This window comes from Cyclopterus lumpus, chromosome 9, assembly GCF_009769545.1.
Source record: "Cyclopterus lumpus isolate fCycLum1 chromosome 9, fCycLum1.pri, whole genome shotgun sequence".
Lineage (NCBI taxonomy): Eukaryota > Metazoa > Chordata > Actinopteri > Perciformes > Cyclopteridae > Cyclopterus > Cyclopterus lumpus.
Window position 1 is genome coordinate 10,295,159 of NC_046974.1, and position 12,813 is coordinate 10,307,971.

The 12,813-nt window shown below is 41.8% G+C and overlaps 1 protein-coding gene across 1 annotated transcript; it reads left to right on the top strand.

Annotated features, from left to right (window-relative positions):
• Positions 1 to 5,507: 5,507 nt before the first annotated feature.
• ggt5a (gamma-glutamyltransferase 5a) lies at positions 5,508 to 11,783 on the top strand. The gene is made up of 12 exons (XM_034541827.1): positions 5,508 to 5,856; positions 6,239 to 6,366; positions 6,465 to 6,560; positions 7,885 to 8,071; positions 8,158 to 8,318; positions 8,539 to 8,685; positions 8,879 to 9,009; positions 10,077 to 10,261; positions 10,499 to 10,590; positions 10,846 to 10,952; positions 11,126 to 11,236; positions 11,332 to 11,783. The coding sequence occupies exons 1-12, from the start codon at positions 5,690 to 5,692 to the stop codon at positions 11,476 to 11,478; spliced, it is 1,659 nt and encodes a 552-aa protein (XP_034397718.1). The 5' UTR covers positions 5,508 to 5,689; the 3' UTR covers positions 11,479 to 11,783.
• Positions 11,784 to 12,813: the final 1,030 nt, after the last annotated feature.

Below are 12,813 nucleotides of genomic sequence, written 5' to 3' on the forward strand. Positions count from 1 at the left end.
CTGTTAACAGGTTATGGGCCCAGAGTTACCAAGAGTTACCCGAGGTCAGCCGGAAAAACATTTCCAACGAATTTACCACCGAGGGAAAAGTCGCGACGTACCGCGTATCCGGTGAGAGTTAGCATACTATGCTAGCACCATGAGTCGGCGAAACAACGGGCCGAGTAGCCGTTGGTCCCGGATAGTTTTTGATGGAGATGAAAATAATTATGAACTGAACGAAATTGTTGGGCTATTTTCGGCTGCAAAGTGTTGTGGAGTACAACCCAACAATTAATGAGCAAACGGAGTCCGGTGAACTAAAGTTAGTTCTCAATATTTATTCAGTAATAAAAAGCAGAGTTAATGCTCCCGCACAGTTAAACGTGCACGGTCCTAAAATGAACATCCAACAGGGTTGCATGTCCAAGCAAAAAGGCGCTTAAGCAGAGTGCGCGGAAGCTTCATATAGGATTCCTCTTGTGAGGTCCCATTGAGTTAAAAGTCAAAACTGATGCAGACGGGGCATGGGTTATCCCAAGCCTGTCCGGTAGGAGCTCTGGGCAACCTCCACCCACACTGGCTCACGTCCCGGCATCTTCTTATCAGTGCGCGTGCATGTTGTACGGTGTGAGAAGGTGGGGGCATGATCGGAGTGCGAAGGTGGGGGCATGGTCAGAGTTGGTATAATTCAGTTTCTCAGGATGGAATGCCCTTGACTACCGTCTGGGACGCTACTGTGTATGTCTTCTCCTTTGCCCCAGTTAGATAAGGGCAGTCTGGTCTGCTGGGAAACGGACCCTAGCTTCTGAGTTCGGCCTTGGGCTCTCATACTCGGCGCGAACTCACGTGACCTTAACGCTAGGGTATGTGTTGTTGTTCAGACTGAAGCGAGCTAGTGTGCAGATTTACCTTAATGCTGTATAAAAATGCTCTATAAATGTGTTATCTAGGCTGAAGCAAGCTGATGTGCAGATTTTACCTTAATGCTGTATTAAAATGCTCTATAAAAGGCTTAAGGATACTATCCTAAATGAACCTGCCGGCGATGTGGAAGAAGGGCCGGAGAATGCCGAAGCACACGCAGAGCTAATGTCGCTTGTAATGAGAGAAGCGGCAGACAACGGGCAGAAAGCACTAGCTAAAGATTCCGAGAGACTATTATGCCGGCAAAGGGAAGCCACGTGTAATTAGTTTGTATACAGAACTGACGTCACTTCAAAAGTCGAGCAGTGAGGGTGTGACCGAGTACGTTATACGCGCAGAGACCGCCATCACCGCTTTGAGAAACACAGGTGAGACATTGAGTGACGGGCTGTTAGTAGCAATGATTTTTGAAGGGACTGCCAGAATAATTTACGCCGTTTGCTATTCATGTCACGCAAAGTGAGGTGGCGATGCCTTTTGCCTAATTTAAAAAAAAAACTAAACTACGGAGCTACGAGGACACCGAGAGGATGCGTGGAACGGCGTCCGAAGACAACGCCATGCTGGGGCGAACGCAGCAAAGTGTCAGACCCGCTGTGGTAAGAGAGCGCGGACACGGTGTGCTTCAGATGCGGCATCAGAGGACACAAAGCCAGAGCGTGTCAACGCAAGCAGTGGTTTAGCCAGTGTAAAAGCAACACGCACCGGGGACGCAACTTGCAGACGGAAACAACGGCGGGACGACGCGCGGATGGTTTCCGAGGAGGTGAGCAGCAAAGAGTATGCATTCCGGAGACGGTCAGGTCGCGGTGTCAAGGAGCACGGCCTGATGGTGAACACAGGCGCGACTTCACACATTATCACAGATATTGCAAAGTTCAAGAAGTTCGACGACAAGTTCCAGGCCGAGACACACTGCGTGGAGTTGGCTGATGGCACAAGGTGCAACGGAGATGCGGAGGTTTGCTTGATTGACAGCAGAGGTCAACGCCACAACACGACGCTGAGACGGGCCTTGTACGTCCCCTCATACCCGCAGGACATCTTTTCTGCAAAAGCAGCTACAGCCTCGGCTTTACATGTCATTTAGCTGACGCTTTCATCCAAAGCGACTTACAATTCATACACTGTAGACACAGGGAACAATTCAGGGTTAAGTATCTTGCTCAAGGACACATCGACTAGGGCGGGGATTGAACCACCAACCCCCTGATTGAAAGACAGCCCTGCTAACCACTGACCCAACTGGCATCTTCAAACAAGGGAAAGATGTTCTACAAGACAAAGACGGGATCACAATTCCACATTCATGAGCATGACAGACTATATTACCTACAAACAGTAGATGATAAATGTGAATACCAATGTAAGGAGTGTTTTGATATGCAGACATGGCATAAGATTTTAGGGCACTGTAATTATGATATTCAGAAGTTACAGAGTGTTGATGGTATGACATTCAAGGGTAAAACATAGAGACCTGCCCTTCATTGCGAATTGTGCACTCAGGGAAAGTTTATCCAAACTAGGAACAGGGAACCTGATGTAAGAGCAACATCAGCTCTAGAGTTGGTACACACAGATGTAGCTGGACCATTAGACCCAGAGTCCAGAAACGGGTATAGGTTTGCCTTATCATTCACTGATGGTTATTCCAGTGCAGTGGTTGTGTACTTTCTAAAAAATAAGAGTGACACAGTAACAGCAACAGAGAAGTTCCTTGCTGATACAGCCCCGTATGGGAAGATTAAATGCATCAGGTCTGACAATGGTACATAATTCACTGGAAAGAATTACCAGGCACTACTCAACAGACATGGGATGAGACATGAAACTTCAGCACCATACTCACCGCACCAGAATGGTACGGCTGAACGAAATTGCCGCACCTTATTTGACATGGCTAGGTGTATACTAATAGAGAGTGAGTTGCCAAAGGAGTTATGGACCTATGCAGTGCAGACAGCAGCGGTAGTGAGGAACAGATGTTTTAACAATCGAACAAAACAGACACCCTACCTAATGCTGACAGGAAGACGTCCTAACCTTTCCAGAATGCAAAAGTTTTGGACATTGTGTTATGCCTATAAACAGGACAATAGAAAGTTGGACCCAAGGTCTGAGAAGGGAATCTTTGTTAGGTACGACAAGAATAGCCCAGCATACATGGTCTACTAGCCTGACATGGGGAAAGTGCAGAAGCACAGGTTGGTGAAGTTTGTGACCAAAACAGTTGCAGAGCAGCAAACACAAACTGACATGACCCCTAGCGAGGATGATTTTGAGATGCAGAATAGGACTAACATGTCTAGACCAAATACTGATGTGAGTCCAGGACATACTCAGGGCCAGTTTCCAGTAACTGTTCCTGAGGTGAATAGCCAAGCACAGAAAGAGGAAACTAACTGTGAGCCTAGGCGATACTTTTCAAGAGAGAGGAACAAACCAGGGTATTTAAGGGAATATATATCTGATGGGGAGAATGATGATCATATACTGACTAACATAGATTATTGTTACAGATTAATGTGCAATGTACCCCTAACATTCAGGGAAGCTGTAACTTCATCCAACTCAAAAGAATGGGTTAATGAGATGGATGACGAAATGCTATCTCTGAGAGAGAATGACACATTTACTCTAACCAACTTGCCTGAGGGTAAGAAAGCAGTGGGGGGTAGATGGGTATATGCATATAAGAACAATGTTGACGGATCTGAAAAATACAAGGCACGATATGTAGCCAAAGGATACAGCCAAAAGATGGGTGTAGACTACGAGGAGACATTTTCTCCTACTGCTGACCTGACCAGTATCAGGGTATTGATGCAAAAAGCAGCACAGGAAAACCTGATTTTACATCAGATGGATGTCAAAACTGCCTACCTTCATGCACCAATAGATGTCGACATTTACATGACATCACCAGAAGGTTATGAAGTGAAATCTAGCACAGAGGAACAGTTGGTGTGTAAGCTAGAAAAGTCACTATATGGACTAAAACAATCAGGCAGAAATTGGAACAAGATGCTGCATGAGTATCTGATTGAAAACGACTTTGTGCAAAACCCTGCCGATCATTGTGTTTACACCAGAGAAACAGAAAATGAAAAAGTGATCTTGATAATATGGGTTGATGACTTGATCATCGCTGCCAGTGATGCAAATGCACTGAAGGCTGTGGATGGGATGCTCACAGCAAAATTTAAGATGAAAGATTTGGGTAAACTGAGACATTTTCTTGGTATTGATTTTGACCAGAGTGACACGTGTGTAAAAATGTGACAGAAGAGATATGTTGAGAAAATACTTTGACATGCATGATTGTAAACCTAGAACAACACCGTGTGAACAAAAACTTAACTACACTGATGATTCAGAAATAATGAGTGATGTCAGAAAATAGAGAGGCAGTGGGCAGCCTAATCTATTTGACTACATATACAAGACCTGATCTGAGTTTTGTAGTAGGTAAACTGTTGCAGTACTTTGCTGAGCCAACAGAAGAGTAATGGACTACTATAAAACATGTACAGAGATATTTGAAAGGCTCAATTGACAAAGAGTTGTGTTACAGAAAATGTGCCAGTGAGAAACTGGGGCTACATGCATTCAGTGATGCAGATTGGGCTGCTGATGTAACTGACAAGCGTAGTACAACAGGTTGCTGTTTAAGCCTAAATGAGAATGGTCCTTTGATTTCATGGAAATCCAAGAAGCAGAGTATATGGCGTTAGCCACAACCACACAAGAGTTTATGTACCTCTAGTAACTACTAGAGGGCATTGACGAATGTTAATACGCACTACCTAAGGTTTATAAGGATAACCAAGGTGCAATAGCTTTAGCAAAAAACCTGTTGACATCAAGTATCATTTTATAAGGTCAACTGTGAATGATGGGAGAATAAGTTTGAACTATTGCCCAACAGACCAGATGGTTGCAGACGGGATGACAAAACCTGCAACAAAGTTTAAGTTGAATAAGTTTGAAAAATGTATGTTTGGGTATTAACCATGTGTATGAAAAGGGACAAAACCTTGTTATGATATTGTTGTTCATTTTGACGATAACAGTGTGAGAACAAGTGGGGGTGTTAACATACACAAGGAAATGTGTTCTCAATTATATGATATATTTGTATTGTCATATGCAGGCTTTATAGGGTTAATTCAGTTACCGTTTGATGGCATAATAGAACAGCCAATTAGAGGCGCTGAAGTTGACATGTGACAATAAAGTTAAGTGATGCCCCACGTTGCCTTATTCCTCCATTATTATATTCGGGTTAACACTGTATACACGCCAGGATCGCTATACAATCCACTTCTGCTAACAGAGGCCCAATTAAATACGTCAATCTGGTGCACTTTGACACTAACATTAAGATGCTAGATCTATAAAAAAACGTGCCCCTCTATTAACCCCAGGCCTGGAGTGAAGTGTAAATGTCTTTACATTATTATAACATTCATGGTAAACACAGCAGGCTAGAACACGATAACGACTGAGACCTGTGACGCCACCTGAGAGGAGGTGGAGCTGGCTATAAAAAGTTGTTCATGAGTCCTCCCCTCAGCATCCCAACAAACCCCGAGCCAGTCCGCGCTGGGTGCAATCGTCTCAGCAAACTTTCTTCCCCTCCTCCTGCGCCCCAGGCGGAGAGGTGGAGCCAGGCGCGTCTCCTCTATCAGTAAAGATTGAGTGCTTCAGAGAGAGATACGCGGTAAAGTTCATGATGACATCTTAAGAATCTCCACGGAGGTATTGGACAACATCAAGCATGGCGAGGTCAAAGGCGAAGGTGTACTGTTGTGGCGCACTGATGCTGCTCTGCCTGGTTGCTATAATTGTGTGCATTGCGGTGCTCGCGGGCCACAAGTGTCCAGAGGGCACTTTCCCACGCGCTGCGGTGGCTGCAGACTCTGCGACATGTTCGAAGATTGGACGGTGAGTGACAATTTGTACTTCTGTTACGGCGCCACAAACAGCAAGGTGCTCTTCATAAGCACCTTACTGACCAGAATACATTGACATCACAAAAGACTATTTCTATTTTATAAGAAGACTAGCATGACATCCTACGAACTCCTCTATTCATATAATAATAGTAAAGATCAGAGTTGCTAGGTAACAATTTCATTCTAACTAGTGTGCCTCTTTGAATCAGATGCAAATCTATAATATATTTAACAGACAAAGGAGGCTGAGTGTGCTTTATAACTCCAGCATATGTAAAACAAAAACACCACATCGCGTGGCAGGTACATGCGCAGCATAACGTGTTTATATATTTACATATACCATGAACAATACGTGATATATGTTTCAGGCACATGCTTAAACAAGGGGGCTCAGCGGTAGATGGCGCCATTGCTGCGCTGCTGTGCACCTCCATCATAAACCCACAGAGCATGGGCCTCGGAGGGGGGTCCATATTCACCGTGATGGACAGCTCTGGTAACAGCCACATTCATTCGACCCTCTAATACAGCAGAACTGACTAGTGTCCTGTGGTGGAGACCAAAGTTAATTGATAATATCTCTTCTTTTCAAAGGCAACGTGAAAATCATCAACTCCAGAGAGACTGTGCCGGGGAAGGTAAAGCCTGACCTGCTGAAATCATGTCCCAAGACTTTCCAGCTAATTTCAGGTACCGCTCTGGAATAAAACATCATCAAAGACCTCTATTATTTTCTCTAACTGATTGTTTCAGTGGAAGCATTTCCGTTTTTTCTCGTTCTGACTGTTGCGTCAGGTATATTGGGCTTCTGTATCATGCTGGAGGAAGCAGGGATAAGCCTTAGTATTCTGCTCTTTTTAACGAATTCTTTATGGTTCACATCTGGAGGACCCATTTTACCATAGAAGGACACAAAGATGAATGATTTAGGATAGGTCTAGGGCTGAATATACTGTCAGTCCTTTCGTGGACATGCACATGTCTGATTGTATACATACTGGGGGCCCCAGCTAACATGACATAAAAGCAATGGCCACAGGCTGAGCTCTAAGCCAAGACCATGCACACACAGTGGAACGGGAGTTCTAAACTAGCTATTAATCAACATATACTTGTGAGCCTATATAAGTAGATTGGAAATGACTCTAACACAACAACAATATTAAACAAGGAAAACACATTGTTTGGAGTAAAACAGACTTTAGTGAAGTTACACATGCCCGTGACCAGGTTGCAATAAGAAAGTTTGGAAAAATCATTTGTACAAAAAGCTTTGCAGCCAATAAATTGATAAAGATATTGGTATAGTAATAAGTCCTCAAATACAATGGTTACTAATAAAAAATATGTGGATTGCTATCTTTCTATCTCCTATAGCAGTGTTGGAAATGCATAAGTATTTACTTCAGTGGAGAGTCTTCAGTGGTGGAAGAAGTACTCAGATCCTTAAGTCAAGTAAATGTACCAATGCATTCAAGTAAAAGTAAGACATCTTAAGTGAATGTCCTGTATTCCAATCCCTACTGTAAAAGTACAGAAGTATCAAAGAAAAAGGACAAATAATGGTCCCTATGACTGATATATTATTACATTATTAGGTTGTTAATACCGATGCATTAATGTGCAAAACACATTTTATTGTTGTAGCTTTTTGAGGTGATGCTACTGTAGTTTTAACTACTTAATATAGGTAAGCTAGTTAGGTGTAGTTCAGTGTTTATCAAATTAGAGGGAGGCCAGGCCACATAGTGTCACAAGATGCAATAAATTTGAGGGCTTGTAAGATGACTGAGATTTGAAAATAAAAATAAAAATTCCGCTGCACAAAATTATATTACATTTGAGTAATTTTCTCTCATCTTTGTTTTTGTTTGAGAAATATTGGATAAGTTTACCATCAGGCTGTGAGAACGTTAGAGGGAAAATCTCTTTCGTCTACAACGACAAAAGTGACTACAACTGTTCTTTGTAAGCTGAAAGGGACAGAGTACTACCTATCTGTCCATATATCCAGGTAGCCAATGGATCGGAGTCCCAGGGGAAATTCGGGGTTACGAGCAGGCACACAAGCTTTATGGGAAGTTGCCGTGGGCAACCCTCTTCCAGCCGACCATCCGACTGGCCAGGGAAGGTTTTCCTATTCCTGTGATCCAAGGTCGATACATCTCATACATTGATTCGAACCAGACCAAGCCACTACGGTACAAAAAACACCCTAAAAGCACAAAATGAACATTCACCTTTCAATATTTAATTGTTATTTTCCTTCTTTGTATTTGTCCTTTAGAGACTTGTATACAGATAAGAATGGAAACTTAATGAAGATTGGTGATATTGTGAAGTTTGAGAAGCTGGCCGACACCTTGGAGATGATTGCAAACCAAGGGCCAGAGGCTTTTTACACTGGAAGAATAGCAGAGGATTTAATCCATGACATACAGGAGGCAGGTATTGTCAGCCGAGTTTCATCAATCTTTTTTTTAACCATTTTCTTTATCTGACTAGCACAATGATATATTTGCTAATGAAAAAAATCAATTGGGTTTCTAAAGCACTGTAGCGATCACTCACAGACTCCAGTTTGAGCTGCTTGGATCCATTACACATCTTACATGTAGAGCTGAGATGAATTTTGTTCAGTTCCCTTTGTTTCAATGTTTTTGCACAGGAGGAAGTCTCACAGTGCAGGACTTGGCATCGTACAGAGTTACAGTGACTGATGCATGGGTTGTTCCTTTTGGAGAGTACCAGATGTACATACCCCCACCCCCTGCAGGGGGTGTCATCCTCAGCTTCATCCTTAACGTCATGAAAGGTGCCTGCTGTCCACAGGCGGCACAGCTGCCACTCATCCACACTTTCAAATCACATAATAAACTTGTTCATGTGTTGAACAGAGAAATGCCAAATTAACACTTTCATTGTTTGTTGCATGTGAGCTGTTGACATAAATGAGGAGAATGAGGGTTTCATGCAAGGGAAACTAAAACAATTTCTTTTATTTCCAGGATACAACTTGAATTCAACATCTTTGATAGGGAAACAAAAGGCACTGCTGTATCATCGACTTATTGAGGCTTTTAAGTTTTCCAATGGATTGAAGAAATACATCCGTGATCCAGGGTTCAGCTCAGAAAAAGTAAGTTATTTTCAAGTAATTAATTCTCGTCATGCCTTATAACCAGTGGTGATCATTTACTTGAGTAAAGCTAGCAATGCAACAGTTACAATTTAACCATTGCTGTTAACTAGTAAACATTTTGCTGAAACAAAAGTACAGAAGTATTAGGTAAATATACTTAAAAAATTAGAGGAAAATATTTTACAGAATAATTGCAGCTACTTTATTTACTGTTGAGAGGTTTGCATTTATAACATTTGCGTGATAATTTATTTGTTGATCATATTTTTTGTGGTAACAAATGTAAACTGCAAAGTAACTAGTAACAGCTATAACAATGTACAATATTCCCTGGAGTAGAAGTATATTGTAAGAGGAAAGTATAAATACAGTACTTGAGTAAATGTACGTAGTTACTTTTCACTGCTACCATTGCTTCCATGTGAGAACCTTATGAGGGAACTGACTGGTCTTGCTATCGATATTTCTGTCCTTGATTAGTTATTGTGATGGATTAAACATGTGTGCATCAAGTTTGGTTGTATCTTCTAAAGGGGTGGAAGGTACAGGTGTTGACCGGATGTTAGCTCACAAAAATCAATGGTATGGTTTGGCCGAATTAACTTTCTTGCTTTCGAACAGTTCATCAGTTATCATACTTTGCTATCAGTTACATTGAAACCCTCAACACTTTCACCGGTTAGTTGGAATTTATTTTTGTAATGAGCTTTATTATTTGACACTTTCCAATTTCAAATAAATGCGTTTTGTAACTGGAAAATCCGAGGCAAACTTAAATTCTTAATGTAAGCAATTAATCATAACTTCAGAATGCAACTATTTACATCAAATATGACTTTCTTTTCATATGGGCTTAGTTATTCTGATTAATGTTTGAAATAAATAAGATAATTAGAGTAAGTGCAAAAACTGGGAGTGATGAGATACAATTCCCTTTCAAATTGAGTTATGATTTCAAATGTATATTGTTTCCTCTGCAAAGCAACTATAATGCAATCATAACTTTAAAAACGGATGTTCTTTCTTATGAGTGTCTGTTTTTGAATGCTCTGTACTTTTTACAGATAGCCAAGAAAATCTCAGAGGATAGCTTTGCTAAGCACATACAGAGCTTGATCAGCAGCAACCAGACTCACGGACCCAAGTATTACAACATCACCCCGCATTTGGACAGTATGGGCACCACGCATGTGTCTGTGGTGGCTGAGGATGGATCTGCTGTGTCTGTGACCAGCACCATCAACCACATGTCAGTATTTGAAGGGGTTCTGCTTCACAGTGAGAAATCACTGTTGTCTTAAAAGTAGAAGATTAAGTTTCAAGAGATTAAGGAAAGAGTGTTTTTGCAAAGGTAATTAAAAAAGGAATCTCATTTTTCAAGACTCCAGGAAGCACAGTGTTGGGGAAAACACAGTTTTACAAGTGCATCTGTTCAACAAGTGTCATCATGTCAAGATCCAGTTAATTTAAGGTATTTTCTTCACAGATTTGGCTCAAAGGTTATGTCTCCGAGGACTGGCGTCATCCTCAACAACGAGCTGTCTGACTTCTGTGGGAGAGAAGATAGCATCCTTCCTGGTAACCAGAACAGCACGACACATTTTTATGTTAGCATACTGGGATTAGCATTTATCAGATCCTTTGTTTACTTCTGTCTGGTGTCAGCTACTGAACAAAGGTAAATAGTTAAATAAAAGCCATTATGTCAACTGTGATTTATCATTCAAAGACACTGATTACATTCAGAATAACTTTCTTCTTGTTCTCTTCACATTGAAGAGTGTGAGTTAAAGCCGCCTGCTCTGTCAATCAAGGTTTTTGTTGTGTTGTCAGGGCAGCACCCTCCATCGAGTATGGCCCCCGCTGTGCTGAAGTCTAAGTCAAAGACGCTGGTGATTGGAGCGACTGGTGGGAACATGATCACGACAGCCATAGTCTCGGTGCGTGTCCAGGGCAATAACACTAAGTGCTATTAAGATAAATTGGTGCTATCTAATGCCCCTCACTGGTGTTAGAGCAAGTTCTGTCTTCACCATAATGCCCATAATCCATTCTGTACTCATCACTTTCCCATTTGACAGATTGCAATGTATTATTCTGTTTTCTCTTCCAGGCGCTCATGAACCGCTGTTGGTTTGGAAAGAGCCTCAAGGAGGCAATCGCTGCTCCGGTTCTTTATGTCAACCCTCAAAATCTAGTAGGGTATGAGCCCAACTTTGATGAGGTAATACATTAAATACATTTATTTCCTCAAATAAACCTTCGATGAAATGAATGAACCTTGCTCCATCTGAGTCTCCTCATCTCTTTGTCCTTCAGAATGTAATCAAGGCTGCGGGGGCTCTGGGACACAAACAAAGAAATGTAAGCCGTTTCTACAACGTGGTCAATGCTGTGGAGAAGGAGGACGGCTGCATCTGTGCCGTGTCTGATGCCAGGAAACTGGGCGAGGCCGCCGGGTACTGAGACCAAGAGCTAGTGACTTCAGTTTCGCTGGGGGGCTTTAAGGTTACAGAGATCTTCTGAAGCCACAAAACCAGAAAGACTGCAACCGATGATGTTACATAATTGAATAAATAAGTAATTAATTGGCCTCTTCAGCTGAACACATTACATGTAGCAGTTGAACACTTGGCCACTTAACATAACTTAGTAAGTGACATAATGGATTTTAATGTGCACACAGAAAGCACTGTGACTCTGACCTTACATCTTTGTTTGTACACATCTTTAGTATCAATAAATTCTGGTGGCAATCTATACCAATAACAAATCATGGTTTTTAAGAGCTTTCTTTGGATGCACAAAAGTTAACCTCAGCTGGCTGCTCAATCTCTTGAACCTGAGATCACTGCCATCAATATCTGTGAATACATTCTTCTGTGCAATATTGTATTCTGAATAATATGCGAGACTTCTCTGTGCTGTTTTTCATAAATAATTATTCATTTACGTGCCGAAGCATGCAGACGCTGGAGACAAGATAATCAGATCAAATAGTGAGTCACACAAACAGGAGAGCGGTTTCCTGGTAATAAGTTTGTGAAGAAAAATGATGCACTTCAAGTAAATGCTTACTTGAAGTGTTCCTGCATGGGAAATGTTTTCAATTCAAACAATAAAGTCAAAGAAATGCATACATATATATATATATATATATATATATATTTTTTTTTTTTTTTTTTTTTTAAATGTTTTTAAATATTGTTTAATTGTACTCAAAATCCAGGGAAATAAATCAACACTGAAGGGAAAAGATCAGTTAATAAGATCATGGTGGTTTTTGGGGCTGGGCTCTGTTGCCCTATCACATGGTATTTAGACCTCAGTTGGTGTGATAGTCACACTGTGCACTGACCTTATAGGAGCCACCTGTTGCAAATGCCACATTAACATGTCTGTCAGCAGAAACAAAATGTTGCCTGGAGAGGATCATGGGTAGGGCCTCATGCGATGACCACCCTGCCTTTCCATGGCAAACATAGGCAACTCAGGGGCTTCCCTGACAGGACGTAGCGGCACAGATGATCCGCTGCCTCAGAAACAAGTACAGCACTTCCAGCAACCAATCCCAAACAGCACGGCCCAGGCTGATTTCTTCTATTGCCCTATTTGCAGATTAATCTGCATCAATACATCCTCTGTTTGTTGTCAGCAGCTGCATGTTCTGCTTGTGACCCAGACGTTGCAACAGTTCAACACACTTATTCTGGAAATCTTTGAAACAAAACAAATCCAGACATCACTTTTCAGTTGTGATTGGTCCTTTTATTGGCAGTCAGTGATTGACATGAGACAAGT

What these genes read in the sequence shown, in the direction of transcription:
- ggt5a (XM_034541827.1), top strand. Translation starts at nt 5,690, where the DNA reads ATGGCGAGGTCAAAGGCGAAGGTGTACTGTTGTGGCGCACTGATGCTG. An exon ending in CCATGACATACAGGAGGCAG is followed by an intron (nt 8,319 to 8,538) that starts GTATTGTCAGCC and finishes GTTTTTGCACAG; the next exon opens with GAGGAAGTCTCACAGTGCAG. An exon ending in ACCAGCACCATCAACCACAT is followed by an intron (nt 10,262 to 10,498) that starts GTCAGTATTTGA and finishes TTTTCTTCACAG; the next exon opens with ATTTGGCTCAAAGGTTATGT.